General features: G+C 46.6%; 2 protein-coding genes across 2 annotated transcripts; one reads left to right on the forward strand and one right to left on the reverse strand.

Annotated features, from left to right (window-relative positions):
* Nucleotides 1–24: 24 nt before the first annotated feature.
* Nucleotides 25–589, reverse strand: Tmem262 (transmembrane protein 262). The gene is made up of 3 exons (XM_015478236.2): nucleotides 416–589; nucleotides 227–326; nucleotides 25–120 (listed from the first exon to the last, which is right to left on the reverse strand). The coding sequence occupies exons 1-3, from the start codon at nucleotides 587–589 to the stop codon at nucleotides 44–46; spliced, it is 351 nt and encodes a 116-aa protein (XP_015333722.1). The 3' UTR covers nucleotides 25–43.
* A 2,541-nt stretch (nucleotides 590–3,130) lies between these two features.
* On the forward strand, nucleotides 3,131–21,512 carry Vps51 (VPS51 subunit of GARP complex). The gene is made up of 11 exons (XM_015507067.1): nucleotides 3,131–3,165; nucleotides 5,379–5,511; nucleotides 5,965–6,094; nucleotides 17,370–17,516; nucleotides 17,597–17,816; nucleotides 17,977–18,694; nucleotides 19,092–19,307; nucleotides 19,490–19,708; nucleotides 20,072–20,193; nucleotides 20,283–20,370; nucleotides 21,119–21,512. The coding sequence occupies exons 1-11, from the start codon at nucleotides 3,131–3,133 to the stop codon at nucleotides 21,377–21,379; spliced, it is 2,289 nt and encodes a 762-aa protein (XP_015362553.1). The 3' UTR covers nucleotides 21,380–21,512.
* The last annotated feature ends 75 nt before the right edge of the window (nucleotides 21,513–21,587 follow it).

The following is a 21,587-nucleotide window of genomic DNA, read 5'->3' on the forward strand; positions in this document are numbered from 1 at the left end:
CCTTTTCCTTCTCCCTTCTCATCCCCGTCCCTAGTCCCAGGCCTCAGTGGTTCTCTTCCCGGTATTGGATGGCCAGAAACTCCAGGGACAGGCGGTTGAAGAACATGGCTTCATTGAGCACTGGGCAGAAGAGAGAGACCCCATCAGCCCAACACCCCTGCCCTCTCCTGTTACATCCTAGGGTTCCAAAGCTCCCCCTCCTCTCATCACACCTCCTCCCACTCACTCAGGATGGTCAGGGCAAAGCACCGCAGAAACTTGTCACCTGTCATCTCCGCGTAGAGTGACCCCATGGCAGCCCAGCAGATGCTGATCACCTGGGAGAACTGTAGGCCCATCCAGTGGGAGAGCAGTCCCCTTACACAACAGCGGGTTTCCATCAGCCCCTCAGCCCTGAGCCCCTGCCCAGGCCTACCATCAGGACAGTCGTGTAGTGGAAGCTCATGTGGTCATAGTGGTGGGTGATGCAGAAGTTATGCACATCATTGGCAAAAACGGCCAGGTGTGTGAAGAAGAGCAGCAGTGCGGTCATGGTAAGCATCATGCCTGGTGGAAAGAAGAACACAGATATGCGGTCACGCCACCGCATCCTGGCCGCAGTGTAGACTCAAGTCAGATGTGAGAGCTTGAGCAGACCAGCACTGCCCAGAAGAGCAGCAGAACCCTGAGGACCTAGTGCTCTCCATCTGGAATAGCAGTGGGATTCCAGAACTAGGAGGACACTGGGGGGGGACAAAATTCTGGAACGCAGGCTGATTCCAGCAAATACAAGAGTGTTTCATGGATGGCTGGGGTTGCTCTGAGGTGGGGAGGCATGGGCAAGAGATGCAGAGCAGTGGGGCCCTTGTACTGGTAAAGGGACAGCACCTGCCACGGTTCCACCCCAACTCCACTGTGTGCATCTCCACAGATGCAGGTAGCGCGTGTGCGTTCTGCAGACGAATGACCAGGCACAGCAGAGTTAAAGGGCATGCCCCAGGTCTGTGGCAAGTTTTAGGCAAATGAGATTAGGACCCAGATGTGCAGCTGGAAGCATCCTTGGTGAGGGGACCTAGGCTGGATTGCAGGTTCTAGGTATTTGCCCCACTTCCTGTTGGGGTGGAAGAGAAGGGACAAAACATCCTCCATTGCTGTCCAGGATAGCTCAGAGCAGCTGGCTCTTCCACTTTTTCTCATGTTCCTGCAGGACCAACGCTGACCAGCTTTCCCCTCCATATTTGGATGCTCAGCATCACCCTCATTTCCAGAGTCCCACAGAGCGCTGGGGCTGGCGGCATCAGGCCTTTTTTATTCTCAAGTCTGAGTCAGGGATTGTTTTCCTCAAACTTGCATAGCCATTGAGCCACACTGAGTCTGTTCTGGAACTCAGATCCCATCCTCCTTGAGACAGAGCAGGGAGGGGCAGACGCAAGCCCAGAAAAAACAATTTCCTTCACGCAGGTGAGAGGTGAGAATTCCACTGCTGTCAACAAAACAAACCAGAAAAGCTGTGAAAAATGGTATGGAGGGATATAAAAGCTCCCAGGGTTTGAAGTAGGAGAGGGAGTAACTCATGTCCACCATGCCAGCCTGCTGTCTCCTGCCCAGCTGCCTGCCCAGAAAGTTAAGTTCTAGATCAGACCAAGACCTGAAGTCTCCCACCTCCACGCAGTAGGATTGGAACCTACAGCCGTCATCCATGCTTGCTCCCTCCTCCCCATCTGCCGTCAATCACAGCAGTTCCTCAGACCCCTGACCTAACCATGTGGCTGTCATTTTTTTTTTTTTTTTTTTTTTTGCAATGCTGGGGACCAAATCCAGGACCTTGAGCATGTTAAGCCAAGTGCTGAACTGAGCCACACCCCAGCCTGCTAGAGTTTGAATATATGGTTTGACCCCTGAATTCATGCCAGAGTTTAATCCCCTAAATCTCATATTAATGGTATTAAGAGGGCAGCAGCTTTAGCAGGCTTTGGTGTTCAGAGGAGAGGCTTTGGGGGAAGCAACTAGATTATGTCATTAGGGTAGAACCCCTTTGATTGAATCCTGGTGGTTTTATATCAAGAAAAGAGACCACACAGATAAACACGTGATGTGGTTCAGTCTGCGGGAAGGAGGCTTGCCAGAAGCACTGTCATGTTCGGACTTCCAGCATCCAAAATAAATCTCTTTTTACAAAGTAGCCTGCTTCAGGCATTTCATTCTAGTAACAAATTTAAAGCACATCAAAAGGGTGATGTCCCAATGCACATCCGTGGTCCCATTGTTCAGATAGGTATTTGCACCCAAATTCTCATTTGAGTATAAGTAAACTTCAATACATTGAAATTCCTAACTCAATGCTATTTTAGATGGAGCCCAAGCAATATATTAATATATATTCTAAAATATTTTAGTTGTAGAGAGAAACAATATATTTTATGTGTTTTTATGTGGTGGTGAGGATTGAACCCATTGCCTCACCTGTGCTAGGCAAACACTCTTCCACTGAGCTACAACCCCAGCCCATGACTATGTTCTTATAGAAGATTAGCATATCTACAGGCATAAAGTGGATGTTAGCAGTTTCCCTCCTGTACCCTGATCCTATAGAAGTGACCTCTTTGCCAGTTTGAAAAGTCAGCATCTTTTGGAACTTCATATATCTAAATATACACATATATACATTATTATTTTCTGGTACCAGGTATTGAACCTGGCTCGGGGCCACTTAACCACTGAGCCACATCCCCAGCCCTTTTTAGTTTTTATTTTGAGACAGAGTCTTGCTAAATTGCTTAGTGCCTCACTGAGTTGCTGAGGCTGGCTTTGAACTTGCCATCCTCCTGACTCAGCCTTCCAGGTCACTGGGTTACAGGTGTGTGCCACCATGCCCAGCTATACATGCATAATTTAAAAAAAAAAATCTTAACATTCTTCCAACTACTTAAAAGGCTGAGGCAGGAGGATCACTTCAACATGAGTTCAAGAAAAGCCTGGGCATCATGGTGAGACCCTTTCATAAGACAAATAAACTATTCATGAGAAAATCATACCATATGTACTATCAAAACAAAATCTTCAAAGAGATTAAAAACATGACATCTAAACATAAAATTAATATGTAAAAAAGATTTATTAACTCATCAACGAAGGGAGTCCCCTTAGTAAGATGGTAAATCACCTTGATGATCTGGATATAGACAGGTAGTTAAGGAAGAATATTAAAATATGATTACTGGAGGCAGGCCCAATGGTGCACACCTGTAATCCCTGAAATTTGGGAGGCTGAGGCAGGCAGATCATAAGTTCCAAGGCCAGAGTCAGCAACTTAGACTATCTCAAAAAGAAATGGGATGGGGCCAGGCACAGTGGCACATGCCTGTAATCCCAGTGGCTCAGGCGGCTGAAGCAGGAGGATCATGAGTTCAAAGCCAGCCTCAGCAAAAGCGAGGTGCTAAGCAACTCAGTGAGACCCTGTCTCTAAATAAAATACAAATAGGGCTGAGGATGTGGCTCAGTGGCCGAGTCTCCTGAGTTCAATCCCTGGTACCAAAAATAAAATAAAATATGATACTGAGTTAGATACAAAACTGGTTCATGTCCTAAAGGACAATAAAAATTATTACCTTTTAGACTTATTTTTCTACTAGATATAAATGTTTTCCCTCTCTCCTGGGCAATGCCTATTTGTCCCTTGAGAGTCTGAACTCCATAGTAAATACCAAAATCAAACAACTATATATTCCTACAAGTAATTGCATAATCCTCAGATGGGCTTGTGAAATAGTGCCCCACTATAACATCGAAATTAAATGCTGTACCCTCTGTCTGCCAATTTGCCAACATTCTGCCACTTTTTAAAAAAGTTTATAGACTTCTTGGAGTGGACCTAAATTTGTGGTGGAGGGTTACTGGGACAAAGCTAAATCTTTATACTCTTTATTTTTTTATTTTTATTTTTTAAAGAGAGATATAGAACTTTTTAATATTTAATTTTTAGTTTTCGGCAGGCACAACATCTTTATGTGGTGCTGAGGATCGAACTCAGCGCCCCGCGCTTGCCAGGCAAGCGCGCTATCGCTTGAGCCACATCCCCAGCCCTTTATACTCTTTATTGATAAGATTATAGATTATAGCTTCAAAGGCTGAAATCTAATGTTTTTATTTATTTTTTCATTAAAAAAATTAGGTACCAGGAATTGAACTCAGGGGTGTTTTACCACTGAGCCACATCCCCATCGCTTTTTTATTTTGAGACAGGGTCTTGCTAAGTTGCTTAGGGTCTTGCTAAATTGCTTCAGCTGGCCTCAAACCTGCAATCCTCTTGCCTCTGAGTCACGGGGATTACAAGTATGTGCCACCACTCCCAGCTCCAATACACCTGGCTTAATATGTTTTTTAAAACAGTCTCTGAACATCCCCTTGGTTCAGAGGTTGACAAATGTCTTTTTCTGTCAAAGACCAGATAGTAGATGCTTTTGGTTTTGTGGACTATAAGGTTTCTGGGGCAAGTGTTTGAGTCTGCTATTGTAACTCAAAAGAAGTCATAGACAATATATAAACAAATGAATATGGCTGTATTCCAGTAAAACTGTACTTCGGACACTGAAGTATGAATTTTGCGTAATTTTCAAAAGTCATGAAATGTTATTTTTCAACCATTTAAAAATGTAGGGTTGGGGTTGTGGCTCAGTGGCAGAGCACTTGCTTAGCATGTGTGAGGCACTGGGTTTGATTCTCAGCACCACATATAAATAAATCAATAAAATAAAGGTTCATCAACATCTAAAAAATATATATTTTAAAAAATGTAAAAATAAAACAGGCAGGCTTGTGGCATATGCTTGTAATGGAAGCAACAGGCTGAGGCAGGAGGATCACAGGTTCATATCCAGTCTCAGCAATTAGCAAGGGCCCAAGCAACTTGGCAAGACCTTGTCTTAAACTGTCTTAAAAATTAATTAATTAAAAGGGCTGGGAATGTGGCTCAGTGGTTTAGAGCCCCTGGATTCAATCCCCCAGTACCAAAAAAAAAAAAAAAAAAAGTAAAAACATTGTAGTTCATAGGGTCTATGAAAATAAGTCGTGCTCTGTTTTGGTCTGCAGGACCCTTGGCAAAGAAAAATTAAATAAATAGTTTTTTCCATCCATTCCATCCAGCCCCCACTAGACCATCGTAATGTTTCAAGGGCTACGCGCATGAACAAAATCTTTCTTTTCTTCCATTCCCACTCTGTGCGTTCCAATTGAATTTCAGTCATTCCCCTCTCGTGTGCCTCAGCTGTCGTTAGCTGCACCTTTTTCCAAGGCAGAAACCTGGAATCATCCTCCCTTCCTTCCCAACCCTCCAGTGGCACATCCCTTCAGTCATTTTTTTTTTTTTTTAAAGATTTTTTTTTTAAATATTTATTTTTCAGTTTTTGGCGGACNCTGAAGCTTTACTACGGACTCTCGGAGGGGGAGGCGGCGGGGCGCCCCGCCGGGCCGGACCCCCTGGACCCGACTGATCTCAATGGGGCACACTTCGACCCGGAAGTTTATCTGGACAAGGTGTGTGTGTAGTGGTGGGTCCAGGCTCCCCATGTATCAGACCCCCAGAACATGCCTCCGACTTCGTTGCAGGGGTGACAGGAGCAAGGGTCATAAGAGGAGAACGACCCCGCCAGGCAGTAGAGGTTCTGCTGGAGCGTGAGAGCGTGGGCAGGTTGGGACTGGCCTCAGGTGGTGCTGGGGTCTGAGGTCTCCAGGCTGCTGTTCCCATAGGGCCCGGGTAGGGGGCGTGGCCCAGGCTCTGACAGGCACAGGGCTGTACCTAGGCTGAGTCTGACAAACCCCAAACCGGGTCTAACCCAGTAATCTCTGAGGCAGGCCACTGTAGGCTCCATATATGGGATTCGTGACAGGGTGGGATCAGAGTTTTCTTGCACAGAAAGCCTACCAGTTGGGCAAGTTGGGGGACATGAATGCCCCCTGACCTGAACACTAACCACCCTACTTCTCTAGTTGCGTAGAGAGTGCCCCCTGGCCCAGCTGATGGACAGTGAGACCGACATGGTGCGGCAGATCCGGGCTCTAGACAGCGACATGCAGACCCTGGTTTATGAAAACTACAACAAGTTCATCTCAGCCACAGGTGATCCCCACTGGGACACATGAGTCTAACATCTCTCATTCCTCCTGTGTTGGGAGAAAAGTAGGGATTTAGAGGGAGGAGACCCAGATTTCAGTCCTGCTTGACATTAATTTACTATCACCTCCCTCCCTCTGGTCCTTTGTGGTCAGACTACGGTGGAGGTAATAGCTGCTCCAGAAGGGTTGTTTTAATACCAAAGAGGAGAAATGATGAAATGACATTTTTAAATGAATTTATATAAATCATTTAAAAAGACTTCCTAACACCAAGGAAGTCTCAGTAAAGTTGCTTTTTGTTTGTTTGTTTTTAATTAGTGGTAACTTTTGTCTCTGGTCCAGACCTACTTCAAGGTAGATGGCCTTGTTATTCCCTTCCTTTCTTCTTATTCCCCTTCCTCCTACCCTCCTTCTCTAATTAAACAAGGAGAGAAAAATTATGACATTAGAGACACAAAGATCATATAAGGTTTTTTAATTTATTTTGCCAAGAGCTATTTTGCACATTGGGGCTCTAACAGTGAATCCACCTGACAAAGCTTCTGCCTTTTGTAGCCCACATTCTACTTGGAAAGACAGACAATAAGTAAACACACACGTAAAGGTGGTAGTAAGTGCTTAAAAAAATTGAGTAAGAAGAAAAGAATATATGTAGGGTCCTCCTTTAGTGAGGGTGAGTATGGGAAAGCCACTTTGAGGTGTGTCGTTTGAGCAGGGCCTTGAGAGACAGAGCCAGCCATGGGGTGGTGGGACTGGGGCAGGAGCACAGAGGTCAAGAAAAGAGAGCACATCTGGAGCATCCAGACGCAGCAGGGGAGAGTGGTGAGCTTAGGTAGGCTAGAGGGTTAGTAGGGATCAGGTTAGGGAAGGACCTGGGTGGTTGTGAGGAGTCTGCTTTTTACAGTGAGATGGAAGAACAGAAGAACGGTTGGTTTGGCTTATGTCTTAAAAGGGCCCTTCTGTCCACTTTGTTAAAAATGGACTAGAGAGGGGATAGGGTTGCAGCTCAGTGGTAGAGCGTTTGCCTAATATGTGTGAGGCACTGGGTTTGATCCTCAGCACCACATACAAAAATAAGTAAAGTAAAACTTTATTTATAAAAAAAAAAAAGGACTAGAGGGCTGGGGTTGTGGCTCAGTACTTGCCTAGCATGTGGGAGGTACTAGGTTTGATCCTCAGTACCACATAAAAATAAATAAAATAAAGGTATTATATCCATTTACAACTAAAAGAAAAAAATATATATATATTAAATGGACTAGAGCCAGACACAGTGACATGCCTGTAATCCCAGCAGCTTGGAATATTGAGGCAGGATGATCAATGTGCCAGTCTCAGCAATTTAGACCCTGTTTCAAAATAAAAATTAAAAAGGGCTGGAGATGTGGCTCAGTGGTGAAGTGCTCAGTGGTGGGTTCAATTCCCAGTACCAAAAAGAAAGTGGACTATAGAGTTGGGTATGGTGGCACACTCCTATAATCCCAGCAACTTGGGAGGCTGAGGCAGGAGGATTGCAAGTTTGAGGCCAGCTTCAGTAACTTAGCAAGACCCTGTCTCTAAAAATAAAGGGGGCTGGGGATGTAGTTCAGTGGTAAAATGCCCCTGGGTTCAAACCCCAGTACCCCCCCCCAAAAAAAAAAAATGAAAGGAAGTGAGGGTGGCAGAGACCATAGGTGGCTATTGAAGCAGTCATGCTGATGACATGGACCAGGGTGGCAATATGGTAAAGTAGAATGATTCAAGATATTTTTGAAGGTCAACCTTAAGGCATTTATTGATTGAATCATGTGATACATGAGAGAAAGAGAATTAAAGGTGCTGGAGGTGTGGGCCCTGAGTCCCTGGGAAGAATGGTAATGCTTCTTATTTTGAAGGAGTAAGTTGCAGTGAGAGCAAAATTCAAGAGTTCAGTTTTGGCCCTGTCAAGTTATGATGCCTATTAGAGGAAGAGTCCGGCATTCAAGGTGTATGGAACAAGATGAGGGATCGCCTTGGAGGGAATGTAGAGAGAGGAGAGATCTGAGAATTGAGCCCAAGGGTATCTGACAGTCAAAGTCAGGAGGACAAGGAAGATCCCACAGAGGGAGTGAGCAGTTGGAGAGGTTTGAGGCCAGCCAGAAGCATGGTTGTCTTTGAACTAAATGAAGAAAACATTCCAAAAAATGGAACTAACAAACTTAGTCAAGCACCCAGAGAGCAAGGCAACATGGAGTACTTGTTGACTAGGCAGGGACTTGCAGGAGGAGAGCTGAGAGGCTCTGGAGCAGTGCACAGGTGCAGGGGCTGCCCTCGGCTAAGGACAGGTGCTCATCTACTAGGCTGGGCTGTAGCTCAGGAGTGGAGCACTTGCCTGGCAGGCAGTTCCCCAGCACTGCCCGGGGGCGGGGGGCTGGGGGGGGCGGTGGTGTGGTGGCACCAAGCACTTACCTACAGTAGCAGAAGGGGAAGAAGAATGTGGGCAGAGCCAGGCAGGTGCTAGATGTGGTAGAGCTTAACTAGAGACCTTCCTGAACATATCAGGGATTTTCCTTTATCCAAAGAGTGCTGAGGCAATGTGTTTAGACAGATGAATCATGTGGTGAGATTTGTGTTTTGAAAAGGTCCCTCCAGCTGCACTGGGAGGAACAGATGGAGAGGTGGCAGGAGTGAGGCCTTTTCTGTAGTTCAGGCTAGAAATTCTGGTAACTTGCACCAGCATGATGGTGATGGGCAGGATGAGAGGCATTTGGGGGCAATATTGACAGCCCAAGGAGCTTCGACTGTAAAGATTACCTCCAGGTTTCAGCTTAAGCACTAGGTGGTGGATAGAGCAGCAAGGTGATTTATTTATTTATGTTTTTGTTGCTGTAGATGGACACAATATCTTTATTTGTTTTTATGTGGTGCTGAGGATCGAACCCAGTGCCTCACACAGGTGAGGCATTCCAGAGAGAGACAGATGGTAAATGAAGAAGTTAAGATCATTTCACCTTGACAAGCTCTCTGGAGAAAATAAAACAGGATAACTTCTTAGAGGGTAGATGGTAGTGACTGATTTATAAAAGGTGGTAGAGAAAGGCTTTTCTGAGATGGGGACAGTTAAAGCGAGTGATGGAATTCCTCCAGGAGGATGTGGGGGCAGAATGACTCCAACTGACAGAACAGCCTAGGCAAAGGCCCTGGAAACTCTCCCAGTGCAGCAGGGACAGCAGTGGAGAGAGCTGGACCTGACTGGACCACGGGATGGCAAACTTTTTATGAAAAGGACCATAGCACATGGCTTTCTGGGCCATCTGTTGTGTTGCATCTGTTCAACTCTGCAACTGACACCTGAAATAGCCATACAGGTGATATGTGAATGAACGAGGGTGGCTGTGTTCCATCGCAACCTCATTTGCATAAGCAGGTAGTGAGATTCTGGAGTGATGTGAGCAAAAATGCTGGAGCAAATGCATTGATCTCTCTTTCCTCCATTAGAAAGCAATGAAAAGGACTGGGGTCGTGGCTCAGTGATAGAGTGAGCGCTTGCCTCGCACATGTGAGGCACTGGGTTTAATCCTCAGCACCACATAAAAATAAGTAAATAAAATAAAGATATTGTGTCCATCTATAACTGCAAAATATTTTTTAAAAAGCAGTGAAAATATCCACAGTAGTCTGAAACAACTTCTTTAGAATTGTAGAAATTAACCAAGGTTTTCAGTAATATAGGGAAAAAGAAAAATGGCTGAATTTTGGTAAGAATAGTGAACACTGTGACTTTTTTTTTTTTTTTTTTAGTACTGGGGATTGAACCCAGGGTGCTTAACCACTGAGCCACATCCCCACCCTTTTCTTATATTTTATTTAGAGACAGGGTCTCTCTTAGTTGCTTAGAGCCTCATTAAGTTGCTGAGGCTGACTTTGAATTCACTATCCTCTGCCCTCAGCCTCTAGAGCCACTGGGATTACAGGTGTGTGCCACGGTGCCCAGCCCTAGGACATTTTAACTTGCTTTAGCCCCACTGCTTGCTCTCCAACTCAGCTACGGCCTTGAAAAATAATAGCTCATATTTCTGGTCCTGGATGGAAGACAACAGAGATGGAGCCCTTTCAAGACCTCATACTCAACAAATTGTCATTACTTGATCTGTCTGGTGGTTTCTTTTTTTTTTTTTTTTTCCTTTCTTCTTTTCGAGATGGGTCTCACTATATTACCCATACTGGTCTTCAGCTCATGAGCTCAAGTGCTGCCCCTACCTCAGCATCCCAAGTGCTGGGACCATAATTATGCCCTGGCCTGGCTGTCTGGGGGTTTCTTGAAGGACTTCACTCTGTAGCTTTATCAGTATTTGACTTAGAGGTTGCCTAGTGCTGGAGGCCTCTCAAGGAGGAGCTTTTCAGAACAATTATAGATAAGTAATGTGATTGCCCAAGTTGATGGATAATAGTCAGGCTAGCTAATAATCTAACCAAAAAGTCTAAAAGGAAAAGCTCAGGAATTGGATGTCCAAATCTCAGGAAGGCCACACACTTTTGCTGGGTTGTACCCATACTCAGGAAAGGCCTTAGAATGCCCTAAGCTCTCCCCTCTGGCTTATCTGGAATCTCTGTACTAACAGGAAGTGGAGGCTAAGGCCAAGTTGTAACCAACTGACTGGCTGCATGTTTAAGATCCCCAACATGCACACACACGGCCAGGGAGATTTATGGGTTCCAGGCATTTAAGGAGTTTTTAGTTTAATTATTAGCTGACCACTAAGCTAACCGAGTGAAGATATCAGTAACCATACACATCTAAGAAACAGACTTTGTGGAATTTATTCAGAAACTAATTAGATCAGGTTTAGTAACTCAGAATAATCACTAAACAAAAACAGCAACTATAGCAAGCAGCAACAATAAATCCTGAGTAGGGAGGAGAATCTGATTCACTGAGTTGTCATATTATTTTAAATGTCTCTTTTCAACAAAAATTTATGAGACACTCAGAGACAAGAAAATATGGCCTGTTGCAGTAAAATCAATAATAAAAACTGTCTCTGATGAAACCTAAACATTTATTTACTACTAGACTTAAATCTGGTGTTTTAAGTATATTCAAAGAGCAAAGGAAAGTGATGTCTAAAGACATAAAGAAAAAGATGTGCTGATGCATGCCTCTAATCCCAGCAACTTGGGAGGCCAAGGCAGGAGGATCAAAAGTTCAAGGCCAGCCTCAGCAACTTGGTGAGACCCTCTCTCAAAATAAAAAATAAAAAGTGCTGGGGAGGTGGCTCCGTGTATAGCTCCCCTTGGTTCAATCCCTGGTGCCAATAAATAAATAAATAGATAAATAAATTTTAAAAAAGAACTAAAGGAAGATGTGAAAATGATATTGTTTTTAAAAAGAACCAGGTAGAAATGATGTAGTATAATAAATATAATGAAAATTTAATTTATAAAAATGGCTAAACTAATTAGGACAAATTTTTAAAAAGGAAAAAAGTTGGGCTGGAGTTGTGGCTCAATGGTGAAGTGCTTGTCTCCCATTCATGGGGCACTGGGTCAATCCTCAGCACCACATAAAAAAATAAAGGTGTCCGGCTGGGGTGGTGGCTCAGAGGTAGAGTGCTCACCTACCATGTGTGAGGCACTAGGTTCGATCCTCAGCACCACATAGAGTAAAATAAAGACATTGTTCACCTATAACTAAAAAGTAAATATTAAAAAAAAAGATGTTGTGCCCATCTACAACTAAAAACAAAACAAAACAAAAGTCTTTAAAAAAGCAAAGAAATGGCTCAACAGCAGATTTGAACAAGGAGAAGAATCAGCAAAACTTGAATATATGTCAACTGAGATTATCCAATCTGAAGGATAAAAAGTAAAAATGATAAAATTGAATAGAATCTCAGATCTGAGGGACATTATCTGGTGTGCCAACATGTGTACACTAGAAGTGTCAGATGGAGAGGAGAGAAGAGAAGAATATATGAATAAACAACAGCAGAGATTTTGAATGAAAAACATTTATCTGTGTGTCCAAGAAACAAAACAAACTACAAGTAGAATACATGTTAAAATATTGATGCCTGGACACATTGTAGTCCAAAGACAGAGAAATTAGCTCCCGGCACAGTGATGCATGCCTGTAATCCCTGCGGCTCAGGAGGCTGAGGCAGGAGGATCCTGAGTTCAAAGCCAGCCTCAGCAAAGGTGAGGCGCTAAGCAGCTCAGTGAGATCCTATTTCTAAATAAAATACAGAATAGGGCTTGGATTGTATCTCAGTGGTCAAGTGCCCCTGAATTCAACCAGTAACACCACCAAACCCCCCAAAAAGAGAAATTAGAAAGTGTGTCAAGAGAGAAGCATTCTCTCATGCAGGAGGGATCATCAGTAAGGTCAACACCTGGGGCTGGGGATTTAATTCAGTGCTAGTGCTTGCCTAGCCTGAGGCCCAGAATTCAATCCCCAGGTCTGCAAAAAAACAACCAGAGATCAACAGCTGATTTCTTAGAAGCCAGGAAGTTGGAAGGCATGACATTATAAAGTGCTGGAAGGAAGACAAATGCCAGCCAAGAATTCTATACTCAGTAATAAAACTATCCTGAAAAAAAAGAAGGAAAGCTGAGTGGGATGATATGCTCCCATAGTCCCAGCTACACAGGATGTTGAAGGACCCAGGAGTTTGAATCCATCCTGGAAAGAGAGAAATTGACAAGAGGATTATAAAAATTAATAAGGAAATGTGAGAGACTCAAAATAGCCCAAATGGTCTTGCAAAAGAACAAACTCACACCAGTTTCAAAACTTACTTCAATCTAATTAACTAAGAAGATATAATACTGGCATAGTTTTGCCATCTAGATCAATTGAATAGAACTGAGTCCAGAAACAAACACATCTTTGATCAATGGACTTTTAACAAAGATGCCAAGATCATTCAATTTGAAGAACAGGTTTTTTCAACACGTGGTGCTAAGACAGCAAATGTCCACATACGGAAGAATGAAGTTGCATCCCTATTTCACATCACATAAAATTAATTAACTCAACATGGATCATACACTTTAATGTAAGAGCTAACAATATAAAACTCTTAGAAGAAAAAGAAAGATGCAAATCTTCATGACCTTGGATTGTGCAAGGGTTTCTTAGATATGACACCAAAAGCACAAATAAGTAAAGGAAAAAATAGATAAATTGAACTTCTCAGAATTATCTTGCATTTCAGGTGACACTATTGAAGAAATAAAAGGACTCCTTACAGAATGGAAGAAAATATTTGGAAATTGCATATCTAATAAGAGTATAGTACCCAGAATTATAATATAAAGAACTTTTATAACTCAGGGATAAAAAGACAAGTAGTCCTATTTGAAAATGGGCAAAAGATCTAAATGGATGTTTTTACAAAGAAAACATACAAATGACCAATAAGCACATGTAAAGATGCTCAGCTTCATTAGTAATTAGGGAAGTTCAAACAAGATACCACTACACACCACGATGGTGGTAATCCCAAAGTGGAAAATAACAAGTGTTGGTGAGGATGTGGAGGATGGAACCATCATAATTACGAGTAAAAACAGTTTAACCATTCCTAAAAAGATAAACCCAGAGTTACCATGTGACCCAGCAGTTCTACTCCTAGAAATATGCTGAAGAGAATTGAAAACAAATGTTCACATCAAAATATGGGTGCAGCCCAGTGTGATGGCACATATATGAAATCCTAGCTTTCCAGGAGGCTGAGGCAGGAGGATTGTAAGCTCTAGGTCAGCCTGGTCAGCTTTGCAAGACCCCATCTTAAAAGGGCTGGGGATGTAGCTCAGCGGTACAGTGCGCCTGGGTTCAATCCCCAGTACTGAGAAAAATGAAAAAGTTCTTTCAGCAGGGTGTGGTGGTATACCCCTATCATCCCAGCTACTCTAGAGGCTGAGGCAGAAAGATCACAAAATTGAGGCCAGCTTGTGCGATTTAGTGAGACACTTTTCTCAAGAAGAGCTCAGGATGTAGCTCAGTGCTTGCCTAGCATGTGCCAGCTCCTGGATTCCATGCACAGTATTCTGGTGAGGAGGTGATGCTGACTGGCAGTGGCAATTATGGTCATTCTTACTGTTTCCTTTGTTTTGTTTTTGTGGTGCTAGCTGTCAATCTCAGGACCTTGCCCATGTTGAACAGGTGCACCATCACTGATCCATACCTCAGTCCTGTCTGTAATATTTTGGGAGATGCTTCTAGAACTGCCTCATTGAACATGATGCTGAATTTGGAGGTTAGGAAAATATTCAGCCATTAATATCTTACTGAGTTTTTTTTTTTTTAATGGACACAATATTTGTTTTTTTAGGAGAGAGAGAAGAGAGAGAGAATTTTTTAATATTTATTTTTTAGTTATTGGCTGACACAGCATCTTTGTTTGTATGTGGTGCTGAGGATCGAACCCGGGCCGCACGCATGCCAGACGAGCGCGCTACCGCTTGAGCCACATCCCCAGCCCGACACAATATCTTTATTTATTTATTTTTATGTGGTGCTGAGGATCAAACCCAGTGCCTCACAAATGCTCTACCACTGAGTTACAGCCCCAGCCCCTCTTACTGAGTTTTAAAAACTCAGTAATAGATGTTGAATTGTCTCATTTATTTGTTTGTTTGTTTGTTTATTGATACAGGGGATTTAACTCAAAGGCACTTGGCCACATCCCCAGCCCTATTTTGTATTTTATTTAGACAGAGTCTCACTGAGTTGCTTAGTACCTTGCTTTTGCTGAGACTAGCTTTGAACGTGCAATCCTCCTGTCTCAGCCTCCCAAGCTGCTGGGATTACAGGCGTATGCTGTCGTGCCCAGCTGTCTTATTTATGGATATGGTGAATTAAAAAGGTTTTTTAAAGGGGAGAGAAAATACAGTGAATTATTATTAAAAGATCCTCTGATATTGAACCATGTTTACATTCATGAAATAAAAACTATTTGAACATATTTTATCAGTTATTCTTTTAATAAACTGCTGAATTCCATTTTCTAATTTACCCACGCATCTCTGTTTAATTCATCTTTGCATCTCCATTCATAAGAGAGATGAATGTGTTGTTTCTTTTTTGTCTACACTCTGTGGGGTTTTCATATCAGAGTTTGTGCTACCAAGTTCAAGTGGAAGCTTCTCTCCCTGCTGGGATGAGCGGCATTCGCGCACATCCTCTGGGGCTGGGTCCTATCTCCAGAGGATAGGGATGTCTTTCCTTAGCAACATTCTGATTTTGTTTTGTTTTGTTTTCTGTCACCCATTTTGGTAAATTCTATTTTTGTAGCAAGTTATCCTTTTTTTAATATTTATTTTTTAGTTATAGGTGGACACAATGTCTTTATTTTACTTTATGTGGGGCTGAGGATGGAACCCAGTGCCTCATGCATGCTAGGAGAGTGCTGTACCTCTGAGCCACAACCCCAGCCCAGCAAGTTATCCATTTTATCCTTAGAATATAACCCTTATGAATTAATTCAGTGTTTCATTTTGTTATCTTCTACATACATTGCAATTTCAGTTGACTTGCTGATGGAGTGAATGTGAGGTGAAGGAAAAATAGGACTCAAAGATGACATGTTGGAAATAGCCAGGAGCCAAGATGGAAGAGACAGAGGCAGCTTTAGGGAACATGAGGAGTTTTGTTTTGGACATATCCATATTGAGGTGTTACAGGGTCCTTCTGCAGGGCTGTGGTCAGAACCAGGGGCAGAACTGTTTTCACGCAGCTGCAGCAAGAGACTGCATAAGGTGCTCAGGGAGCGGGAGAGCAGAAAGCATGGACTGTGTGTAGGTGTCCGTTCATTCTGCAGATCTGAAGGGAGTTGACATTTGCTTTTATTTTCTTCATGAAGTATGAAGCAGGGTCTCCAGTAGAGAGTTTCAGAGCATGAGCTGGGCACAGTGGCACACACCTGTAATTCAAGTGACACAGAATGCTGAGACAGGAGGATGGCAAATTCAAAGCCAGCTGCAGCAACTTAGTAAGGCCCTAAGCAACTCAGTGAGACCCTGTCTCAAAATAAAAAATGAAAAGGGCTGGGGATGTGGCTTAGTGGTAAAAGCACCCCTGGGTTCAATCCCCATTAGGGAGAGGGAGAGAGGGAATTGGAGGCTGAGGACTGAAGAGAAAATGCTACTTTGGAAAATGGAAAAACAGACCCACTAGATCACTTGGGAAGATGGCTAGGTAGCGTGGAGTGCTACTTTGGGACATCAGGCGATAACATTTCAAGGGAGAACAGCTGGAGTGATTTTGTGACCCATCTTTGGCTGTTTGGGTATGAGATGTAAGTGGCTAGCTGGGCTTAACCTGCACTAGTCATAGAAGGAGGGGACAGGAGAGGTCAGGGGCTGGCAAACACAGTGATGCTGATGGAGGATTCAAATGATCAGAGAGGCATTAGGAATAGTGATCAAGAGCCAGGGATGTTTGGTGGGTGGACAGGTTGGTGATGGAATTACAGCTGAGATTTTTGGAGAGGCATTTCCTGAAGATGGCTAGGAGGTGTGGACCAGATGAGGCACAGGCAGGAAGAGGTGACCGAGGAGACTGGTGAACAGTCAGTGTTCAGAGGCTTGTCCATGTCACTGATATCCACAAAGAAGTAGCAGGAGGGAATCAAGAGGGAAGAGTGATCGGGAACTGAGAGGAGTGGCAGGGGATGACAACAAGGGTGGGTATTATACATGATCTTCAAAACAGTGGGGTTTTGAGGAGAGGTGGGGTAGAAATGATCTAGAAGCATTAAGGGCCAGACCCTGAGGTACCTTGGTTGTAAAAAGGAACAGCTTCCTTAGGCAGGTTTCTTTGAGGACAAAAGGGAAGGACCCTTCAAATAAGATAGACCATGTTCCAGAAGGTGAGTGAAAGGGTTGTGGGACAGGCAGTTTAGGAAGGAGAACAGGGTGAATAAATATTTATTATTTCCCCTGCATGGGCATAGAGGATGCCCCTGTGAACTAGCAGACAGGTCCCTGCCTTTGCAGAACTTGTTGTGTTTTAATGCTGCTTCAGCCAGTACTAAGTGTCTTGAGTTCTCCTTGAGATCTAGACACCTTCTGAAGGCAGAGATCCCTCTGCTTCTCCCCTGGACAAAGAGCCAAGGGTACAGAGCAGCTATGTGTGTGCAAATGCCTGCTGCTCTAACATAATCACCCCCTCTCCATGCTGTGACCAAGCCCTTGGCAACCCTTTCACACTGAGTCATGGGTGTGTGTGAGAGCCCTCAAGGTCTCAAGCTGAGAGCTGCACCTGCCCTCCCCCCCAGTCATCTCCTTTTCCCTCTTCTGGGCCCTTGCTCTACCAGACACCATCCGGAAGATGAAGAACGATTTCCGTAAGATGGAGGACGAGATGGACCGTCTGGCCACCAACATGGCGGTGATCACCGACTTCAGTGCACGCATCAGCGCCACGCTGCAGGACCGCCACGAGCGCATCACTAAGCTGGCAGGTGGGTCCCATCCCTAGCAGGCCCTGCAGAAGGCAGCCCTCTGCTGTGGGGCTAACATGTTCTCCCGGTTGGCCCCCCAGGTGTGCATGCGCTCCTGCGAAAGCTGCAGTTCCTCTTCGAGCTGCCCTCGCGCCTCACCAAGTGTGTGGAGCTGGGCGCCTACGGGCAGGCGGTGCGCTACCAGGGCCGCGCGCGGGCCGTGCTGCAGCAATACCAGCACCTGCCCTCCTTCCGTGCCATCCAGGACGACTGTCAGGTCATCACGGCCCGCCTAGCTCAGCAGCTGCGGCAGCGCTTCAGGTGTGGTCCCTGGCCCTAGCCTTGCCCACCAGCCAGGGCGGAGTACACACCTCCCAGGCCCTTGTGGGCTGTGCCCTGCCTACTGCCTTGCCTCCCTGACTCCTGCCCACCCTGCTAGCCGCCCTAGGTCTGCCTCTCACTGCCATCTCCCTCCCCACAGGGAGGGTGGCTCAGGCGCCCCTGAGCAGGCCGAGTGTGTGGAGTTGTTGCTGGCCCTGGGCGAGCCTGCCGAGGAGCTGTGCGAAGAGTTCCTGGTGCATGCTCGTGGGAGGCTTGAAGAGGAGCTGAGCAGCCTGGAGAGCGAGCTGGGGCCCTCTCCTCCTGCCCCTGATGTGTTAGAGTTCACTGACCGAGGGGGCAGTGGCTTCGTGGGCGGCCTCTGCCAGGTGGCAGCAGCCTATCAGGAGCTGTTTGCAGCCCAAGGCCCCGCGGGTGCCGAGAAGCTGGCAGCCTTTGCACGGGAGCTGGGCGGCAGATACTTTGATCTGGTGGAGCGGCGACTGGCACAGGAACAGGGTGGTGGTGACAATTCGCTGCTGGTGCGAGCGCTGGATCGCTTCCATCGGCGCCTCCGGGCTCCTGGGGCCCTACTGGAGGCTGCAGGGCTCGCTGAGGCTGCCACTGAGATTGTGGAGCGAGTGGCCCGAGAGCGCCTGGGCCATCATCTACAGGGCCTGCGGGCAGCCTTCCTGGGCTGCTTGACGGATGTGCGCCAAGCCCTTGCTGCTCCTCGCCTGGCTGGGAAGGAAGGCCCCAGCCTAGCCGACTTGCTGGCCAATGTGGCCAGCTCCATCTTGAGCCACATCAAGGCCTCTCTGGCAGCTGTGCACCTCTTCACTGCCAAGGAGGTGTCCTTCTCCAACAAGCCCTATTTCCGGGTACGGTCTGCCCAGGGGCTTTTAGTTATTTGTTCTGCTAATTGGCTCTCCAATGCCCTTTTACTAGTACATACTTACCAGTGATTGGGGAACTGAGGACTAGTTACCACGGCTCACACAGTCTTTGCCCCTAGAGGGCACTCTAGATGCACTGTCAGGTTCTCCAGGATGTGGGGGGGACTCTGAGAGCACCTGCAGCCAAGCTATAGCAGAGGAAAGTGCCAGCCAGTGTCCCTAGTGCTGCCACTGCCACACACACACAGACCAAGCAGAGAAGCTGCTCCTGGGTACTTGAGATGCAAGATGAAGCTGTCCCTTGGAGAGGGGCCAGGGCAGAGGGTGGGACAGCCCCTGTCTAGAAGAAAGGACTGTCTATCTGGGCCCTTCTTCCTCCCAGGGTGAGTTCTGCAGCCAGGGTGTCCGAGAAGGCCTCATCGTGGGCTTCATCCGCTCCATGTGCCAGACAGCTCAGAGCTTCTGTGACAGCCCAGGAGAGAAGGGAGGTGCCACCCCCCCTGCCTTGCTTCTGCTACTTTCCCGCCTCTGCCTGGACTATGAGACAGCCACTATCTCCTACATTCTCACTCTCACTGATGAGCAGTTTCTGGTGCAGGTGAAATTTGGGCTCATGGCAGGGGGCAGAGGGTGGTGGTTCTGGGAACATAGGAGGCTGGGCAGTCCCTGGTGGCCAGACCCAACCTCTACCCTACTTTGGCTGTGTCTAACTCTTAATTGGAAGTGGCCCCTGAACGGTCACCAAGTACCCACTGCCTCTGTCCTCTGCCTGTGGCTCAGGACCAGTCTCCAGTGACACCTGTCAGCACACTGTGTGCAGAGGCCAGGGAGACAGCGCGGCGACTGCTGACCCACTATGTGAAGGTGCAGGGCCTGGTCATATCACAGATGCTACGCAAGAGTGTGGAGACCCGGGACTGGCTTACTACACTGGAGCCTCGGAATGTGCGCGCTGTCATGAAGCGGGTTGTGGAGGACACAACAGCTATTGATGTGCAGGTGCTGCCCTCGGCTGACTGCTGTAGCCCTGACACAGACTGGGGGTATTGGGAACAGCACTCTAAGGATCAAGACAAAAGGGCCAGGCAATGCCTGTATTCATGTTCTTATTCCTCAGCCTTGGGAGTGTAGTAGCATCACCACCCCCATTTTACCTACAGGGCAGCAGAGGCCTAGGGTCACCCAGGAAGTTGGGGCAGGGCTATGCTGAATATTGGGTCTCAGACTGACTTTTATGTCCTGCTTTGCCCCACTCCACTGATTCTATAAATGGTGACTCGGTACCCTGTGATTCTTGTAACAAATGAGTAAGTATCAGGCATCCTCTGCTGAGGCTCCTTGTGGTACCTCTTTCACCACCAGGTGGGGCTCCTATATGAAGAGGGTGTTCGCAAGGCCCAGAGTAGCGACTCCAGCAAGAGGACCTTCTCAGTGTACAGCAGCTCTCGGCAGCAGGGCCGCTATGCACCTAGCTACACACCCAGGTCTGGCTGGTAGGGGTGCCTCAGGGAAATGCATGAAAGAGGACCGTGTGCTGGGCGGGTTGTGATTCCTTGTCTCATTCCTCATGCAGTGCTCCAATGGACACCAACCTCTTGAGCAATATCCAGAAGCTGTTCTCTGAGCGTATTGATGTGTTCAGCCCTGTGGAGTTCAACAAGGTCTGAAGTCCCGTGTGACCCAGACTCCAGGGGAACTGGGGAAGCTTGGCTGGAGCAGCTCTGCACCAGCCCAGGAAGCCCTAGGACCTGGTCTATGCCCAACAGTCTCTATTTCTAGGGCTGTTTCCAGGTAGTTCAGAGCACCACCACCATCACTTCATAGCTCAAGCCTGGATGCTGATCTAGAAGCCTCTGCCTTTGTCTCCACAGTAGTTCTGGGTCCTCAGGGTTTCCTAGTCACACCTTGGCTTTTGCCCAACTCCAGTCCAAGTTCAGGGATGTTTTTTCCCTCATTTAGTAATGTCTTTCCTTACCCCATGTTAATACTGGCCCCTATCTCTGCCTCTGATTGCTGGGTCCTGCCTTCCCTTTCCCTTTAGATACCCTGTGATTCTTGTAACAAATGAGTAGGTATAGGGTATCCTCTGCTGAGGCTCCTTGTGGTACCTACGTACCTGCCAGGGCTGGAGGTGTGTGGAGCCCGCGAGCGCTGCTGCTGTTACCTCTATAGCAGAGGTACCAGGTACCATGTCCCTGGAACTCTCTGCCCGGGACCTCCTGTCTTATGCCATTTGCTGGCACCTCATGTTGTTGATAGACCTTTATTTATATGAGGTGCTGAGAATCGGATCCAGTACCTCACAGGTGCCAGGCAAGTGCGCTACCACTGAGCCACAGCCACAGCCCCCTGGCCCCTCTTCTTAACACCTACAGTCACTCAGCTGCCTCCCTCTGTCCCTGCCTGCAGGTGTCGGTGTTGACAGGCATCATTAAGATCAGTCTGAAGACGCTGCTGGAATGTGTGAGGCTGCGCACCTTTGGGCGCTTCGGGCTGCAGCAGGTGCAGGTGGACTGCCACTTCCTGCAGCTCTATTTATGGCGCTTTGTGGCGGATGAGGAGCTTGTGCACCTGCTCCTGGATGAAGTGGTGGCCTCAGCTGCCCTGCGCTGTCCGGACCCAGTGCCTATGGAGCCCAGTGTTGTGGAGGTCATCTGCGAGCGCGGCTAGGCTCATCTGATGAGCACACAGGGCCGCCGTGGTGCCCATCTGGTCAATGCCATGGTCTGACCTTCTGGTGCGGCAGACCTTCCCTGGGTCAGGACGGGTGTCAGGACCAGCTTAATAAACCTGTTTCCTCCTAGGTCTCAGTGCGTGCGGGAACCTGCAAGGGGTGGGGTTTGGGGGTTGAGGCTTCTGAGGCGCCAGCGCAGGATCC

Source organism: Marmota marmota, unplaced genomic scaffold (assembly GCF_001458135.2).
Source record: "Marmota marmota marmota unplaced genomic scaffold, marMar, whole genome shotgun sequence".
Taxonomy (NCBI): Eukaryota; Metazoa; Chordata; class Mammalia; order Rodentia; family Sciuridae; genus Marmota; species Marmota marmota.

Excerpts from the sequence above, each read along its gene's own strand:
- Tmem262 (XM_015478236.2), bottom strand. The coding sequence starts at position 589 with ATGCGGTGGCGTGACCGCATATCTGTGTTCTTCTTTCCACCAGGCATG. Across the intron at positions 327-415 it reads ACTACACGACTGTCCTGATG|TTCTCCCAGGTGATCAGCAT; the intron begins GTAGGCCTGGGC and ends ATGGGCCTACAG. Across the intron at positions 121-226 it reads CTTTGCCCTGACCATCCTGA|TGCTCAATGAAGCCATGTTC; the intron begins GTGAGTGGGAGG and ends TCTTCTGCCCAG.